This window comes from Didymella exigua (assembly GCF_010094145.1).
Source record: "Didymella exigua CBS 183.55 unplaced genomic scaffold M421scaffold_7, whole genome shotgun sequence".
In the NCBI taxonomy this organism is placed as follows: Eukaryota; Fungi; Ascomycota; class Dothideomycetes; order Pleosporales; family Didymellaceae; genus Didymella; species Didymella exigua.
Window position 1 is genome coordinate 414,994 of NW_022984781.1, and position 17,423 is coordinate 432,416.

The 17,423-nt window shown below is 52.7% G+C and overlaps 6 protein-coding genes across 6 annotated transcripts; 1 reads left to right on the top strand and 5 right to left on the bottom strand.

The window, feature by feature from the left end:
- The first annotated feature begins 575 nt into the window (after positions 1-575).
- M421DRAFT_359522 (membrane transporter) lies at positions 576-3,115 on the top strand. Its single transcript, XM_033589655.1, has 5 exons — positions 576-1,122; positions 1,171-1,527; positions 1,638-2,026; positions 2,079-2,572; positions 2,637-3,115. Exons 1-5 carry the CDS (start codon positions 1,027-1,029, stop codon positions 2,933-2,935), a joined length of 1,635 nt encoding a protein of 544 aa, XP_033451040.1. The 5' UTR covers positions 576-1,026; the 3' UTR covers positions 2,936-3,115.
- A 161-nt stretch (positions 3,116-3,276) lies between these two features.
- On the bottom strand, positions 3,277-4,652 carry M421DRAFT_359529 (uncharacterized protein). The gene is made up of 3 exons (XM_033589656.1): positions 4,507-4,652; positions 3,649-4,428; positions 3,277-3,548 (listed from the first exon to the last, which is right to left on the bottom strand). Exons 1-3 carry the CDS (start codon positions 4,507-4,509, stop codon positions 3,402-3,404), a joined length of 930 nt encoding a protein of 309 aa, XP_033451041.1. The 5' UTR covers positions 4,510-4,652; the 3' UTR covers positions 3,277-3,401.
- A 649-nt stretch (positions 4,653-5,301) lies between these two features.
- On the bottom strand, positions 5,302-7,921 carry M421DRAFT_410942 (uncharacterized protein; the record flags this gene model as incomplete). Its single annotated transcript, XM_033590392.1, has 4 exons — positions 5,302-7,036; positions 7,138-7,339; positions 7,390-7,588; positions 7,650-7,921. The coding sequence occupies 4 exons, from the start codon at positions 7,919-7,921 to the stop codon at positions 5,772-5,774; spliced, it is 1,938 nt and encodes a 645-aa protein (XP_033451042.1). The 3' UTR covers positions 5,302-5,771.
- Positions 7,922-11,356: 3,435 nt separating this feature from the next.
- M421DRAFT_90614 (uncharacterized protein) lies at positions 11,357-12,854 on the bottom strand (the record flags this gene model as incomplete). The annotated part of the gene is made up of 5 exons (XM_033597874.1): positions 11,357-11,467; positions 11,500-11,986; positions 12,072-12,273; positions 12,554-12,802; positions 12,836-12,854. 5 exons carry the CDS (start codon positions 12,852-12,854, stop codon positions 11,357-11,359), a joined length of 1,068 nt encoding a protein of 355 aa, XP_033451043.1.
- Positions 12,855-13,778: 924 nt separating this feature from the next.
- On the bottom strand, positions 13,779-14,818 carry M421DRAFT_418276 (uncharacterized protein). The gene has a single exon (XM_033591723.1). The coding sequence runs from the start codon at positions 14,521-14,523 to the stop codon at positions 13,948-13,950; it is 576 nt and encodes a 191-aa protein (XP_033451044.1). The 5' UTR covers positions 14,524-14,818; the 3' UTR covers positions 13,779-13,947.
- A 1,970-nt stretch (positions 14,819-16,788) lies between these two features.
- Positions 16,789-17,349, bottom strand: M421DRAFT_3089 (uncharacterized protein; the record flags this gene model as incomplete). Its single annotated transcript, XM_033589185.1, has 1 exon — positions 16,789-17,349. One exon carries the CDS (start codon positions 17,347-17,349, stop codon positions 16,789-16,791), a length of 561 nt encoding a protein of 186 aa, XP_033451045.1.
- Positions 17,350-17,423: the final 74 nt, after the last annotated feature.

Genomic DNA, 17,423 nt, shown 5'->3' on the forward strand with positions numbered 1-17,423 from the left:
GAGCATGCAGTACTGCGGCGCGGAAGTGCGCGGCAACGAGTGGAGAGCAGCGTGGCCTACAAGTACAATCAAATTCCCTGGTTCTTCCGTATCGACTTATTGCCTCAATGCGCAATCTACACATCTACAGAAGCAGAGTATCAGTTGGGATCCTCTTTGCCTCTCTATCGTGATATGGCAGTGCTGTATCATGATCACGTGCGCCGCAAGAGCAATGGATTCTTCGAAAGGGCAGATGCGGTAGGACCGAATGCTTTTACTGCCCTGCCGCCGTTGAGAACAATCGAAGTCATAATGAGGAAGAGATGAAAAGCAACGAGGACCCCTTCCCAAGGAGATACTCAACAGAATTGGGGCGACACAACACTGTCTGCAGAATCGCACACAACGTCGCACTAAGCCCAAGAAGGTAAAGTTTGAGAGATACGAACAAGTATGCAGAGTCACAATACGATATCTTACTCAGCGAGGTTAGCAAGGCTGATATCGCCGGTGAGACAGGCGAGTCTTCAGGCCGCTTTCCATCATCGCGTCACCCACTGGTACAAGACACTCATCGGTGTGTAGAAGCCTCTACCACGCAACGCATCCATCCATCTTGTTGTCATGCATGCAACGCGAGATGAGCTTCGGTTGCGGACTAAAGGGTAAAAGGCGTGTACGAGACCACATCCCGCGCTCTAGGCCCCTGATCGCACCTTCGCGCTTTCGCGCGTTCGTAGACTCCGACCCCCGAGCTCGGAAGTAAGTCGCAAGCCACATGGCACATTTCGTAGCAAACCCTGCTTCTTGTGTGTCGGAGTTTGTCGGCCATATCGGCACAGCCGCCTGCTGCTGCTGCTCCACCCGTGGACTCCACATGCAATTCTTGGATGCCTTACAGTAATGACTCTGTGTTGCACAATATATGAGCGACCTGGATCCCAAGACAGTAGAGCAACGAACAGCAATACCTCCGGGTTGACTTGATATTCACACCGCCGTCCTTCGAGCAAATACCCCGGCGTCAAGCCTTGCAGGATCAACATGTCCATACGAAATGACAAAGAGCTCCCATCGAGCGCCACCTCACACACGGAACTAGATTTTGAGAAGAGCATAGAAGTCACGGTCGACCACCATGTACACAACCTTCCCTTCCTCAGCCATCAACTCCTAACCCTCCCACAGACTCGCGAAGACCAAGAGCCCGCAAAAGACGACGAAATCGGCACCGACCTGGAGAAGCACCTCACCCGCAAATCGAGCAAAGGGTCCAAAAAAGAAGATTTTGTCGAAAAGTACCCGTTGTCAGATCTTGACGCCGGCCTGGTGGGATGGGACACGCAGGATGATCCTCTGAACCCGCGAAATTTCCCGCGCAAGAGCAAATTGTTCATTTTGTTTCTGGTTTCCGCGATCACGTTCTTGAGTCCGCTTGCATCGAGTATTTTTGCGCCGGGGATCCCATTTGTCAATGCGGACTTTCACAATACTTCTCAGCTCTTGGGATCTTTCGCAGTCTCTGTGTATATTCTCGGTTTTGCGGTAAGTACCCTGTACCAGTGACGGTATGGGGGACATGCATCCGCCTCTATGGCAGTCTTATGCCCTGTTCATCTCTCTGATGGCTATAGTATGCTGATCGCATACTTCAGGTCGGACCACTCTTCCTCTCACCACTCTCCGAGATCTACGGCCGCTGCATCATCATGAACATGAGCAATGCCTTCTTCTGCGCCTTCACACTCGGATGTGCACTTGCACCAAACCTCGGCGGTCTCATCGCTATGCGTTTCTTCGCCGGCGTTGGAGGCAGCGCTTGTCTGACCATCGGCACTGGTGTCATCGCAGATCTCTTTGTTGCGTCGCAGCGTGGAAAAGCTGTTGCGTTGTATTCCATGGGTGTCCTGTTCGGTCCCATCATAGGGCCCATCTGCGGTGGCTTCATCGCGCAACGCGCCGGCTGGCGATGGGATATGTGGGTCGTTCTCATCGTCGCGGTTCTGCTCACCGCTGGACTATTCGTCTTCAACCGCGAGACTAAGTAAGCAGCCTCAATCATTCTCCCATGTGGTCAAAATTGCTAAAACACACAGCCACGGCGTGCTTTTGAACCGCAAGACCATCCGCCTACGAACCGAGCTACAGCGCCCAGAACTCATAAACATAATGAACAACGACAAACCCGCCGCAGCCCTCCAACCAGAAGTCATCTTACTGAACGGCATCACGCGACCTATGAAGATGCTCTTGACCCAGCCCATCGTTCTTCTCTGCTCGCTTTACATGTCGTTCCTCTTCGGCCTGCTCTACCTGCTCTTCACCACGCTCACACCCGTCTTCATCCAGACATACGGCTGGGAAGCAGACATAACGGGCCTAGCCTATCTCGGGATAGGAATTGGCAGTCTCATAGGCATCAGTTTCGTTGCAAAGACGTCCGACGCAACAATCATCAAGCTCGCGAAGCTCAACGGCGGGAAGTATGAGCCGGAGATGCGTTTACCGCTGTGTGTGTTCTTCGGCTTTCTCATCCCTGCAACGTTTTTCTGGTATGGATGGACGGCTCAGTATAAAGTGCACTGGATCGGTAGGTTCACTCTCCCTTCCCCCTTCTTCAACGTGAGGTGAAGAACAGGACTGACATGTCACAGTGCCGATTATCAGTCTCATACCCTTTGGTGTCGGCATAATGGGTATCTTCGCCCCGCTGCAGACATACCTGATCGACTGCTTCCCGCAATACGCCGCGAGCGCAATCGCAGGAATGACATGCTTGCGCTGCCTTTTTGGTGCGCTTCTTCCGCTCGCAGGGCCGTCGGTGTACGACACGCTTGGCCTTGGGTGGGGGAACAGCATTTTGGGATTCATTGCGATTGCATTCATTCCGGTACCGGCGCTGTTGTTCAAGTACGGAATAATTATTAGGGAGAGGTATCCAATCAGGTTTTAGAGTAGATACGGAGGGAGCGGGATGGTGGTGGTGCGATTCATACACAGTAATAGACACGATCTCGGAGCTACAAGATGTAATAACACGGAGAAGTGAGTTCTCGGGACCATAATGTTTAGCACGGTCCTCTCTGAAAAGGCGTCGTTTGCTTTCAACTGGGACAAGGGCCACCAGCTGCTTCGGACATGCATGCACTGTGACGATACGATTATGCATTAAGCTACAGTAGAGCTACCACACTCCAGTACGCGTGAGATCGACTGAACGCCTCCAGCCTGTGAGCTGATACAAAGGAAAGAAAGGGGTATCAAACATTTTCCTGCTCCTCGATGCTGGGCAAAGCCACGGAGCGATCGGCGCCCGAAAACATGTCGATCGCGCGTTGTCTACAATGCCTGCAGATTTCCACCCTCGACGAATTGCCCTGCCTAGTGGAAAGTCTTTTGCACCCTCGGCATAAAACGCGCTATGTCGTAGTGGACTCTCGGAGCGATACAAAGCAGGAGAGGACGTAGTCGTTGTCGTAGCCCCAGCTGTCGTGAGATTCGAGGGTCTCGTGGTCTTGGTACACGCGTCCGCTGTATACGAGTATGAGTTTGTGGTCGTCGCCCAACTGCTTCAATTAGCAAATGCATCGGTCGCCAAAGATCGAGGTCTCTCTTTGGTAGGCCCTGAGAGCTTACGACTATTGGTTTTGCTTTTCGTAGACTTACATTTGCTAGCGCCTTACACTTCTCACGAATGGATGCAACGCTGTCCCGTCTCCGCACTGTTGTCTTAAGATCTTGCGACTGATTGCTAAACCGTACGCGCACGATGAACTCGCGGTTCAGCTCTGCCTCGTCGAATGTAGTGACGACATTGGCTTTATCCTCAGTCGCCAGGACCGCCTCCTCATCCACAATACCAGCAGGCTCGATGGCTAGCCATTCAGGCACCTTGTACTCTGCGCCCCTGTCATCATACACTCTGCTCCAGAGCTGGCCAGTCGGGCAGGTGCATCCCTGAACATCCAACAAGGTCTGGGCAGTTGCAAGATCGCCTTCCTGTAGAGCCTCTGTTGCTGCGCGAAGGCACTGCCACACCTGAGTATTGTTTGTTACGCGTGTGTCCCACCAGTCCCTGCGTTCCTTCTCTAGTCGCGCTCTCGTCCAAGCCTGACCTGACGAGTCTGTCAGCGGCTTAACGCGATTTCTGCTCTTAGCGGTCGTGGGTGAGGCGAGCGTGTTGGGGAGCGTAGAGCGCTGTTCGGCCGGGATTGGGATAAGGGGTTGATTCGGGCGAACATTGGACGCAGATTGGGTGCCAGAACCGGCAGGCGCAGCATTCGAGGGACGTCCGAAAATGGAACCGCGAGAAGAGGGTGCAGACGTGTGTCGAGAGTTTGGCGCGTTGAGGTTGCGCGAAGAGGCGTCGAAATGGGCGACATGGGGTGCATCTTGCGCGCCGTCATTGTTGGCCGCCTCTGCAGCTGGGCGAGAAATGCAGCAACCCTGCAGGGAGATCAGACATGTTCAGAGCCAGTCAAGCTGCTTGTGAGACATGTCGCGTGCTCACTGAGAGTGACATACCATGGTGGACTTGAGCCCTCAACCGTGCCTCGGTTCGATGAGCTCACCAGCGATGTTGAGAACGAACGAATGCTGAAACAACAATAACGACAAAAGATAGATCGAAGTGATGATAGAGCGATTGCATGAGCGCAAGCTGTTCACGGTGACAGGCTTGGTCGTTGAGGTGCGGGGGAGGGAGGCACTCTGCTGTTCTGTGCCTGGCATCGCAATGCGCCTTCCTTGGACATGAAGGCGCCTCACTGTATTAGTACTCGCTGCCGCGCTGGCCTGCCTCCCCGTGATCCGTTATGGGAATTGCATTTCGGGCCTTGCCACAATGCACACAAGGAAACCTAGATCCGTCGTATTATTTGAGATGGTATTCGCGGCAGGGCGGGACAAAGGGATAGGCTAGTTCATCTCCTCGATGTATGCACGTCATGCATAATTGTCGACACGCCCATGTACCAACTTCGTAACAGCACATCCATCACCTCGTGAACTATAGGGCACCTGATAGAGTACTACTTCACATCCTATACTGACAGGCGCGCGTACCCGCACTTTCAGTTTCGAATGGGGGTATGCATGAGCTTTATCGATCGGACTCAACTCCGGCAGCGGATAGCAAACGCATTGGAGGGCACCGAGATGCCCATTTCAGTCGCAGGTGTCATGGTTGGTCTGCATTGCCCATAGCCGTCCGGCGTATTCTGCATGAACTCGCTCGACCTGCGAATCTCAGGTAATGTCACGCCATGTAGAGCACGTTTTGAAGTTCAAATCCATTGTAAACCACGAGCCCATTAGAGATTATTATGCGAGAGGTGCCCGAGTGGCCGCTTGTGTACATCCCTCATAAGGCTGTACGCAGGGTATCAGGGGGTATTGTGCGATAAACCGACAGAAACGACAGCTAAACGACCAAACCCGGACTTGGTATCAAAAACAAGAGAAACAGTGCAGAGTGGTATCAATCTAGACAAAAAGTGCGCATAAACACAGAAAAGGCCAAAAGAGACGTCTCCAACATGCCAATGCCGCACATTTCGTGACCGAGAGGAATGAGCGACGAAGAGTTGGTCCAAATACAGAACAGATTGGTTGCGAAAGGGTATATGTGATCCATATCCTGCGCCTGAATCCATATCGAAGATCCAAACCAGAAAACGGGGGTATCGGTGGCGTGGCCGTGCGGTCAAACAAGGGACCTGCGGTATCTTTGCTTTTCCGTCATTCCATCATGACTGTCATCGAGAAAGGTTGGGTCTTCCCACCACACCTTACACAGTTGTAGCGACAGGTGCGCTGCTTTTCGGAGCCTCACCAACGTTGACGGCCTCGGGAGTAACATCACCGATGGTGGACTGCTGAACGGGGACAACAGGTGTCTCTTCCTTCTTCTCGGCGACAGCAGGGATCTCGACCTGGTTGACGGGTTCAGCGGACTCTTGGACGGTGGCGGGAGCCTCCTTCTTCTCCTTGGGCTCTTTCTTGCCACCAGCCTTTGAGACGGTGCGGGCAAGAGAGCCGAAGATGCTGCTGCGCTTCTCCTTCTTAGGAGCAGGAGTCTCCTCCTTCTTCTTCTCCTCCTCAACTGGAGCGATCGAGGCCTCGGTAACGGGAACAATGGCCTCGACACCGTTGGCAACGACGGGAGCGGGTGTCTCTTCAAGTCTGTGTGCCTCCTCAGTCTTGAGGGTAGGGGTAGTCTCACCAACGGCGGGAGACTTGGCCTTCTCCTTGTTGCCGAAGAACTTGCCGAAAGAAAAGTGCTCCTTCTCCTTGACGGGGGTGACCGGCTTAGCAACCTCGGTCTTGGGGGCATCAAGCTTGGCCTCGACGAGAGGAGCCTCAGTGGTGGTCTCGGCGACGGGAGCAACAGCAGGTGATTCATCGACGGGCTTAGCAGCCTCAGGGAGAACGGCAGACTCCTCCTTCTTCTCGACAGCGGGGACGAGGTCAGCCTCCTTCTTCTCATGCGAGGGGCTCTTGACCTTCTCGAAGAAAGAGCCGAAGATGGAGCCGCGCTTGGTGGGCTTGGGCTTCTCAATGGTCTTGTCTTCCTTCTCGACGGGAGCAGGAGCAACCACAGGAGCAGCGGTCTCGGTCTCAATGGGAGACGGGGCAGTGGCCTCAGCGATAACAGCGGGAGTGGCCTCAGTCTTCAGCTCGTCACCTGTCTTGGGGATGTCAGAGGTGATGACAGGAGCCGTGGTGGAGGTCTCGCCAATCTGGGGAGCGACGGACTCCTCCTTCTTGACCTCAGGCTCAGCAGTTTGCTCCTCAGTCTTATCCTTCTTGCCGAGGAGACCACCGAAGATGCTGGCACGCTTGCGAGATACAGAGCGGCTCTTGCTCTTGGCGGCCTTCTTCTTGTTCTTCTTCTCAGCATCAGACGAAGAGCTGCTAGAAGAAGATCCAGTACGGACGGGACCAGCGGCCTCAGCAGTGGTAGAGGCCTCGGCTTCGGCGGACCTGGTAGCGTCGACGCTCTTCTTCGGGACGGCGGCAGCGGTGGTAGCGCCCGCTAGTGTGGTGGGTTTTCCTACGCGTGATGTCAGCATGCTGCAGTGGGCCTAGCCGTATCACTAAAACAAAAGTGTCCGCAACGCGACGCGTCGGAAAGTGTAGGTTGTTAAAACTTACCAAGCTTGGTCTTCTCCTCCTTGTAAGCCTCGCTGGACTCGATGCCCTCCTTGGCCTCCTTGGCCTCGGCGATGGCTTTCTCGACGGCGACGAACCAGCCATCACGCTCGGTCAGAGTCTGGGCCTCGAAGGTATGCTTGTGGCCGTGGATCTTGAATGCGAAAGCAATGGTTCCATCCTTGACGAGGTCGGTGGCGTAGGCCTGCACTCTGTTAGCTGGTGATTGCAGAGAGCTCGCGAGTCAATGCGCACCAAGTTGAGGGCACCGGCGGGGTTCTCCTTCTTGTCGGCGTGCTTGACGAAGAACAAGAGGCCCTTGCCGGTCTGACTGGACCACGCAGCGGTGGGGTGAGCGACCTCAGGCTTCTCGCCGCGGAGGTACTCAGCAAGGCTGGAAGCAGAGACGGCCTCCTCGCCGAACCAGAAGTACTTCTTAGCGAAACGGAAAGCGCTGCGTCGTGGTTAGTATTTGATCCTGACACCGGACACCTGTGGCACTACGTGCTACTTACTTCTTCAGGCCAGGAGCCTTGTAGCCCAGCGCACCGCTGTAGATGGGCTCGACGACCTTTTCCACGACTTTCTCGTCCTCCTTGGTCTCCTCGACGGGAGCAGCAACAGCAGCCTCGCCCTCGGTTTTGGGCACCTCCTTGGCCTCGGGTGCCTCAGCGGCAGGGGCAATGGTCTTCTCGCCGGCGACGTCCTGGGCAGCAACGGGAGTGAACTCAACGGGCGCAGGGGCGGCCTCGGGGGCAGCAACTGTCGCGGGTGCTGCAGCAGACATCTTGTGTATATTGGGTGTGAGTGTAGGGAGGGTGTGGGTGAGGCGGGTGTGGGAAAAAAAAGATAAGGCAGGGAAGGAACACACTCAGTGTTATGATTACAAGTTTAGTAGAGAAGGAAGGCTTGCTCTGGCAGGTGCGGCGAGAGGCAAAGCAGGCTCGACCTTGTTTGAAAAGTTTGAAGCACAGCGGTGTGAGGAGGGGGAATAAGGAAAAGCTCAACAAATGGCCAAGGGCTGCGAGATTCTTAAGGTGAGGGCGCGTTGCTAGGGGTTGGATTTGATGTGCAGGGATCCCGGCACACGAAATTGGTCTCGCGGCAGCACGCCCACTAGAGGACCCGCCTCGCTCTAGTCGCACCACACCTGGCCGAATAGCACGACTCACCAGCGTTATGCACACCTCACGTCCTGAAACAAAAGCTGTGCATGCCAGCATCAGCCTGGATGTCGAACGACAACCGTGGGCGCGCGAGAGAGCTGCGCGGCGTCATCTTCGAGGCCACGGCAGCGTGCGGCTTTGCCCTGCACGTGTTGTGATAAGCATCTTGCTGGGTGGTGAGATCTTGCGACATTCATCTTGGAACAAAGTCGCATGATCAGAGTGCCCCTCCTTCCCCGACCCTTCCTCGGTGCGATTGATCAACCTCTGGAAGACCTGAACAAGGCAGCCTGGAAAGCCACGGCATTGCTGCCGTCCAGTGCTATGGGTCGAAGACCTGATTGATCCGGTGTGGCCAGCAGCGTCTGCCTCTCACATCGAGGTACAGCTATCACACTGCACATGGCGACGATCGACAATGGTATCTTACAACAGGGAGCTGCAGGCAGAATCAATGCTCTTTCAGCTGCGTCTCAACGTACCTGCCATCTGCGGGCGGCTCAACGGCTGCGAACCTGCATCTCTATGCCCGCCACCTCTTCTTTGTTCGTGTAACAACACCACAGCTTTTGTCCCAACTATCACCAACTCTCGACCTTTGCACAACTCGAGCCTCCACGCCAGCCAAGGTTGTCCGAGCACGCATAGCTAGACAGCGGCTAGCGTCCGCCTCAACGAATCGCGTGCGTCGCTCACCGCCCGAGCGCCGATTCCCGTTGATGCCAAACCCTTGTCCACAAGAATGCTGACACCCAAAACGCCACGCAGCGTCTGTGGTGCTAAAGCATGCTGCTGTTGATTTAGGTGTGGGCGAGAGCATAAATCTCCTTGAGGGTACCTCCGAGGAAGCTTTATGTTCTCGCTGGTGCATCAGACAGCCACATCTCAGTTTATCAAGCCATCGCCGTTGGGCAACTCTGGCGAATTTCCCATGCATGCGTGACACAGGCTGCACGATTACGAAAAGAACAGCCTATTAAATTGACGATCGCGACCGGGCTTTCCCAAATGAGCACTGCGGCAGCGCAGACCCGGATATAAAATCTTGCAGACTACGGAATGACTCTGAAGCAGATCAGCCGAACCAGATGGTGGCTAGGATGGAGCCGGTCTATTATTGAATGGTCAAGGCTCACGTGAAAAGGAGAGTTTATCCTCGTCGACCTCTACGGAACAGCCAACGATGATGCATTTCAGGAGACTATCGCCCGTCCAACAATACCGTTTTGGGTACCGAAGTCACAGGAGCATCGCAAAGCGCAATATTCCAGACGTGAAAAGGATTCCGCGCACGAACATATCCTTTCATCTCAAACGTTTGTTACAGCGTGCACAGAGCATGCCGTGTACGATATCCTCCGTTGATGATCTGCCCGCAATCTCGTCTCCCGTACCCAATCCTCACCCGACTCACCGCCGCACGCTCAAATTTGCGACTTGAGGCGCGTACCGACTTTTTGTGATCGGGCTTGTGCTGTCATACAATTCAACGCAATTTGACAAGCTGCCCGTTCATCTGGTCCAGCAGAGATCCTGGTTTGCAATCAACTTCTCACAGATGCCAGGATGCTCAAGACGGTATGCAAGACATTTTGCGAAACCGTGAAGGAACCCGAGAGATGAAAGGCCACGGATCCTCGTCCAAAATGTTCAAGCCCAGGGGTGTATTGCCAAGCGGCAAGCGGTTCGTTACAAGCCACACTCCACTTCACGAGTCAAAACGATAAACTGTGCGACTGGATTTACGAGGTGAGGCTCTGCGTAGGTCGAGAGGAAACCGAGACAAACGAGACAAGTGCAATGAATCGGTGTCGCGTACCCAGACTGAAGTTTCGAGTCAACCAAACAATCAACCTCTCACCTTCGCCGCGAGATTAACATCCCCACCCAACATGAGCACTCCTGCGGGCTTCCCTGCAGCATCAATGAACAACACATCAACCCCACGCATCACCGAATCTTGACTCGAGAAGTAAACACAATCGTCGAACGAAGCCTGGGAGTTCAAATAAGCTCAAGACACTGGCGTCAACTCCCGCTGCAGGGCCGGCCGGACGCATACAAGACAGCGCGATGCGTGTTGGTGGAGACGCATGAGGGCCTGCCTCTTCTGGACCAGCGCGCGGCTGAGAGACACAACGTCATTTGCATCATCACCAGGGGATGTCAACAACATAGTCCAACATACCTAAAGCTTGCTGCGGCCATGGAGACCGACAGTCAATTTGACCTGTTCCAGACCTGCATTTGAAGTTCGAACATATATCTTCACACAAGAGTCTTCCATTACCGCTACAACGCTGAGCAAACATGAACACTCGAGGAATTCGGAAGATCCACCGCCTAGTAAATCTCAACTCAAACTCGAAGTTCTCGAAAGTCCCGACGCACAGACACTTCTACACCAGCCTCCATCCCAGTCCTACATATCCGGGGTACCCAGGACCACAGCTCTCACTATGTCGTCCCCTGACCCCAACCTTAATATAACTTCCAACTCCAGTCTGCACGCATGAATGACGGGCGTTATGCGGGGAAGTGATCACCGATTACGGGCCTTCATGAGACCGTTAATCCTGGGCCACATACGCAAGCGTGGATACTACCGGAGAGGCGCATGATGGAACATGTCGTCATCGTGATATCGGATTGTACACAGCCTCCGGGGCATGCACACTAGACTCTAACAGCGTATACTTCAGCTTTCACTCACTGTACAACACAGCGGCCACCAGCCTGCTGTGCCTCGATCGCTCTGGCCCTTCCAGTCTCGACAAATTCCGTTTGTAGTCCCGTTACTTCTGACGGACTGAACACCTTTTTGAGTATCCAAGACACGTCTAGGTGGCTTTGAACAAAAGTGTAGTTCAGCTGAGCTCCAGCGTGTATCGATTCCTTGAAACCAGGACAATTTGAGGCTGAGAGATGCGCTTGCTGCGCCAGTCGCGTTGATCAAAATCAAGAACAAGCCCTATATCGTTTCCTTGTTGTAAATGTAGGCTTGCTGGTTCGGATCCGCACACTGAAGAGGCTCGAGTGAGAACTTGATCAAACATCTACCCTTGCTTCTTCTTGGATAGAGTGGTACAGCATGCCGCATAGCTATTGGAGTTATACGGAGCGGACGTAATGCGTAGTCCAGCAGTAGACGGTCTTCCTTGTTGATACTACGCGGGTCCGCAAGCAACTTGGCACGTACATATCCTGTCAGACGGGCTTGCACGACCAGTTCCAGGAAGTTACACGTATCGCGCTCTTCGTTCGTTTCGAGACCTTGGGCTGATCGTAGGTCTCTTGCATCTGTCCAGTGGTTGTTACCGCGACTGCGTCGCACAAATGAGGTGTTGGTCTTGTCGAGTTCGTCGAGGATGGGAAGCAGACAAGGGACGGTAGGGTCACCGAGCCTTCTTCCCAGTTCGTGGGCATAGTAAAGGAGCTCATCAGTCAGCCCAATGATGGTCTTGTAAAAAGTCGGAATCCAGAAAATTTTGATCGCAGGGCCTTTCAGAAGCGCAAGATAGACGCTGCATAAGCTGATCAATGGGTTTAACTCTTCTCTGACGAGTAATGCCGGCTTTTCGCGATAGTTATCGCATAGAAAGTCGCGGACCGTACGGTGGAAGTCGACAGAATGGCTCAGGAATACTTGGTGAGGCAGATCGTCAACGACTAGAAGGTCCCCGCACCTGTTTCGGATCCTCAGGCAGTGTCATCAATTGAACACTGTATTTACCAAGTCCCAGGATATACCATCGGCGAGGCCGTTCTTACCAGGCTTCTTCATTGACGATCACGCCAAGCTCGATATCGATTGAGGGCCTTACAATGGCGGTCACAGCTATCTCAATGCATTGCTCAAGTTCGTGCAACGCGATGCTAAGAACTACCTCACATTGGACGACAAAGATGACGTTGAGCTTGGTCAAGACATGCAAGAAGTCTAAAAATGGCTGAAGACTATCATCCCTTTGTACTTCCACACGTGTCTCGTTGTTAAACGTCTTTACTCTACCATCGCGATATCAATCTTATAAACAATCTCGTCGACTCGAACGGCGATTTAATCAGCATCGTCGACTGGAAACGTGTAGCAGCCGTCCCAGCCTGACAAGCTTGCGATCTGCCCCAGCTACTCCAAGGCCGTCCACACGGTCTGACAAGGATTCCATGGTCCTGGATTATGACGCTGATACGGACAGCGTCGAGGACTCTGAAAAGAAATTGGAGGATTATGAAATGGCTCAGGTCCGTACGTTCTTCCTCAAAGGAATGCAGCGCCATTCGCCGGAGCGGATGGCTACTTTCCGCCGTGGACGTCTTCATCATGGTGTCGTTCTTGCGATCAAAAAAAGCCGGCAATGATACGACTGTCAAGTGGATCAAGGCCTGTTTGAAGGCGCTGTTGCAGGGACAGGTGCCGAAATCGAGCTTGACGGATAGATGTCGCAGTGCAGAGGCACGACGGAGTGTTGATTGGATCTCGGAGTAGAACTGAACCTTCACTGGATTTCATGTCGTAGTTTTGCAATACATACATTGTCTGAAACATATCATGCACTATAGTACAGCGGCCTGTTGGCTGTCTTTATACTGACACAATGTTTAGTGATTTACCTTACTCAGGCTTGTTTACAAACGCCCTCCCATCGTTTGTCTGATACTATGACTGACGTCGAAAATATCTTCTATTTATACTAGTGCGATTGAATCATCTTCTGGGGCAAAATGCTTGCGCTTGTCAGTCAAACGCGAGTAGAAGTCAAGGCTTTGCTAGACGGAATCTGCTCGTCCTGCCAGACTCTTACGATATTCCAAACAAGACGAGCGGTTTATAAGTGGAAAAGGAGATGAGGCAACCAATATTGAGATAAGAAGGGAGTAATAATCACTGCACAGACAGAAGTCCACTTCTGTGAGATAGACCAGCTATTATTTCATCTTTTCCTTGTCCACATACCTGCTGGTCCCCGGAGCAGAGCATCGACTTTTACTCTGATTGTGGCTGTGAATTTCCGTCAAAATTTTCAGCGTCTGCGAACTCACCAATCATGCAGGGATGATGAGCCTCGTGGTGTCTCTTCCAGAGACCTGGTCGTGTCGTTGCACCAGCCCCGGATGTGAGATGCTTGGTTTGAAAGCTTATTATAATCCCAGGGTACCCAAGAGAGGCTATGCAGGTTTTATGATTAATTTCGACGCCTGTCGCCCTTTGACCTAGCTTTGGGTGCTGTTGCAGAGATGAGTCGCTCACATTCGGGAAGCGACGATGTTGCGAAGCAGAGCTCGATCAGTTGAGCCGACTGGTCCTCCTTTCGCTGTCTCGACGGGGTTGATGAGTCGTTCTTTAAGGCCGAAGCGCTGTCGTTGGCTGCATATTTCAGGTGCCTGAACTGTGACATTTTGGGGGCCGTTTCCTATCGTTTCCCTGTCAGAAGGGGCCTTACAACGCCGATCAAGAACGGACAGGATCACTACGGGGGAAAATCTGTTGGGATTGAGAAAAATCGATATCTTGATAGACTGTGAAAATTTGAATGCCTGTGCGTGTAACGTACAGACGAACATGAGTATAATGAGAAAGCAAATATGAGTAGAAAAAGCATAGTAACGAGGAATTCTGAGTACCCTAACCACCATCTTCCCCTCTTCAGTCTGATACTGTTCGTATGGTCTTTGGCACAGGTGTTGTGATATCCGTAGGTATGACCGCATAATAGCGAACACTCGATGTGCTGGTGCTTTGTGGTCGCGATGGCCGTGAGCCTTCTGAGCCCGGGCTTAGCATCATTGTGCCGAGCGTGCTATTGCTGTGCCTGCTCAGCTCACTGATGCCGCTGCCTGCGCTTGCAGTCGGTACGGGTGTGTGCGTGCTGACACGAAGGGGTGCTAGTGGTGTGGGCTTCTGGCTGACGCGCTTGTATGCATTCTCTGTGTTTGCATTGTCCACGTATACTGTGACGCTACTAGCCCTCTCACGGCTGAACATGCTCAACTTGCGCTCGTCGCCCTCCAGAAGACTTTCTTTCGCGGGTATCGACCGATTGATCTTCTTATGTTGTCGGTGTCTGTAAACAAGGAAGGCTATTACAGCAAGAATGATTCCGAGAGCGAGGGCACTGGCTACTGCCGTGAATGCGATGTTTGCAGGCTTCCAGTAGCTCTCGTCGGGCTCCGAGGTAGCCAAAGGTTCGGCAGAGAGATTGTTCACCGGTGTGGGAGCCATAGCGAGGGTTGTCGTTGATGAGGATGGACGGGGAACCGTATTGGTGATGCTTGTGCAGGACTTCGAAGTCTGGGCGGTTGTTATATACCAAGTGTATTGGGAGGCTGCGTGGCTGAATTGACGGAGTACAAGATACAAATTACGCCATGCGGAGCTGAAACGACTTCGAAGTCCGATATGAGGATCAAACTTTCGCTTTCACTTTCGAGTTGTTACTGAAAAGCGAGTTGATGCCTGGACGTCAGGCAAGAGTTATATCTTTTCACAAAATGAGACAAACAGTGTATGGGCCCAGTGCGCCCTGATTGTTGTAATGCACTTTGAGACAGGCGTCCATCTTTACTCAATTTAGCTTCAGGTAACGAGGGCTCAGCCTCAACACCTATGGGGAAATAGGCCTTTCATTTCATAACGCCATAAACGCCATTTGTGCCCCTGCTCTTCTTACAAGTGGGCTTTGAGTAGCCAAGAAAACGCGGACAAATGAGAGGAGACATCGATACAGGATAGCGACGGACTAGATGCAAAAGAGAGAGCCTTAAATATGGCGGTGGCACAGGCCGGTAAGAAGGCTCCAGCAGTGCGTTTGTATCGTCATAACGTGAATGTGCATATCGAAAGACCAGTCACAACGTCTCAAGGCTACGCGTGCTAGCCACAGCTACTGCATTTGCCGAATCCATATGCGCGGCTGAAAGACTTCTCAGCTCGTGGTACTGTGGATGTCAAAACGGCTGCGATTGCGGCGGCCGCTCGTCAGTCGTTGTCATTCTTTAGCAAGAGCAAAGACTAAGCATGTCCATCCGGGGGATGCTTGTCGCAGTTCTGATTCTGCCCGGGCGCATGCAGGATGAATTCACAGTGAACGTGCGCACAGCCACATACGCTAAACGAAATGACAGAAACAGCGTGATTCGATGGTTGCGGCAGTTCGCCTTGCGATGGCGTCTTTGCGCTGTGAATCTGCCTGATGAATTGACTTGTGGTAGGCCTGATAGACGAACTTGGTGCAGTAAGTAGAATCATTCTTGCCAAAAGCACACTGGTGGAGCAAAGACTCGACGAGACGGGTGTCGGAAGGCCAAGTTCTGCAGCCACGTTTCCTCAACACGTCGTAAATGACTTGCCTTGCGATGCTTCCTTCGGCGGCGCTGCGGTCATGGTAATCAATGCAGATTGTGCTGTTCGGTGATGTGAGGGCCGACGAATTAGCATTGGAGTGAGCAAGCCTGGCAGCGTCGAGCCGCCTTCTGTTTGGACCCTGGCTCCTCGCGTCAATCCGCGCCCACTTCCGGTACCTATTTTTGTACCTCCACACCGCAAGCCGCAGTCATTGCCATCACGTAGTCAAGCAACGACGAATCTTCAAGAGCCGTCGAGATGATGTTTTGATGTGAGAAGTCTATTCTGGTAACTTTGACTGGGCTACCAGCCGCCAGGTAGCGGCTCTCTCTTCGTTCTACCTATGATGTTGTGAACGAGGCTGTACACTGTCCACACCTCCGGAATACACTGCCTCCGATCGCCATAGTGCCCAACCTAGAGGGGCTGTATGCCCTCCAACTGTTCAAGGTCTTAGCTGAGCACCAGTCCAGCATGAGACTCAGAGTTGACCCATTGCGTCGCGGAACGCAAGCTGCTTCATCCAAAGCTCAAAGGCGACTATTGCACCGAGCGAGACTATGCTGGACGCAAAAGTCAAAGTCAATCTTCATTGCTTCGGCCTCATGCGCCTCTATCCACTCTAGACAGATGTGATGCAGCTCTTCGAGATAGAAAATACCCACTGCAGTTTCGTTTCTTCGAAGAAGCCTTCTGGAGCCCATGTCAGTCCAGTGCGGTCATCAATCGGCGATGAGGAGTTCGTGATGTCGGGACAATGTGGTATTTTACGATGGGTATTCGTGCAGTTGCTTGGCCGGATTGTAGTGTCGTGTCTCAGATATTTGCTGTTCACAGATTGGAGGTGGTGCAAACATTGGGTTGTCTCGCTACAGTGCGAAATACGAAAGAACCATGCTGCAACCTTTCACCCCAACATTCGAATTCAGCCTTCAATCTTCTTTTACCTGGGAATGCTACCTAAAATGCATCCATAAGCTCTTGGTCATAAGCGGCCAACATCGCCCCAATGCTTGGAGCTGAGCCATGCTCCTCCACCATATCCAGCCATCTACCGATACTATTCGCATTTGACTTATCCCCAAACGCGGCTACGATCTCCCCAAGTGCACCCTTAAATCTACTGTCCTCGTACACCTCCACTTAATCAGGACAGATACGTTGCGTTTCTTCCAGAAAGAAGGCGCGCAGCTGCGTCTTCTCAAATTCTGCCAGATATTCGTAGTATAAGAAATTTATCTCTTCTGTCCCGTCGTCCAAGATTTCCTTCATATACTGATCCGGATCAGGACAGAGATGGCAGTTGAGCTTGGTTTGCGACGAAGATGTTGTTCTCAGCAGGTTGTGGTGGTGCAGTACGAATGTTTCTGGCGCGTCTGTGGGAAAGATCGGGGGCAAAAGGTCAATTGGACGCTGTGCTCGAGCTTTAATCGCCTTGGGAGAATAAAGCGGGCTAGGCTCATCATTTGTGTTGTCTGAATCCTCTTCGTCTTCTGGATCCTCAACGACAGTGACTGGATTATCGGCACCGAGGACGTACAGTTGCAGGACTGTCCGGAGCCGATTTTGGCTACTCTCAAAGGGATCACGGTCGACGTCAAACTTCAGATGATTACCCCAGAAAAACGGGTTTGTCCCTTCTGACGACCTTTGATCTCCCCAGAAGATCCGCGATGAACTCAAGGCTTCGATTACGGGCCACATCCTGATGCGTCCTGGTACCAAGGTGAAGTGAAACCTTTCCTTAATTCTAAGACAGGTTCGGGTGTGAAAAGAGT

Coding starts and splice junctions, on each gene's coding strand:
- M421DRAFT_359522 (XM_033589655.1), top strand. CDS start 1,027: ATGTCCATACGAAATGACAAAGAGCTCCCATCGAGCGCCACCTCACAC. Junction 1,528..1,637: donor TGTATATTCTCGGTTTTGCG/GTAAGTACCCTG, acceptor CGCATACTTCAG/GTCGGACCACTCTTCCTCTC. Junction 2,027..2,078: donor GTCTTCAACCGCGAGACTAA/GTAAGCAGCCTC, acceptor TAAAACACACAG/CCACGGCGTGCTTTTGAACC.
- M421DRAFT_359529 (XM_033589656.1), bottom strand. Junction 3,549..3,648: donor AGTGTAAGGCGCTAGCAAAT/GTAAGTCTACGA, acceptor TAATTGAAGCAG/TTGGGCGACGACCACAAACT.
- M421DRAFT_418276 (XM_033591723.1), bottom strand. CDS start 14,523: ATGGCTCCCACACCGGTGAACAATCTCTCTGCCGAACCTTTGGCTACC.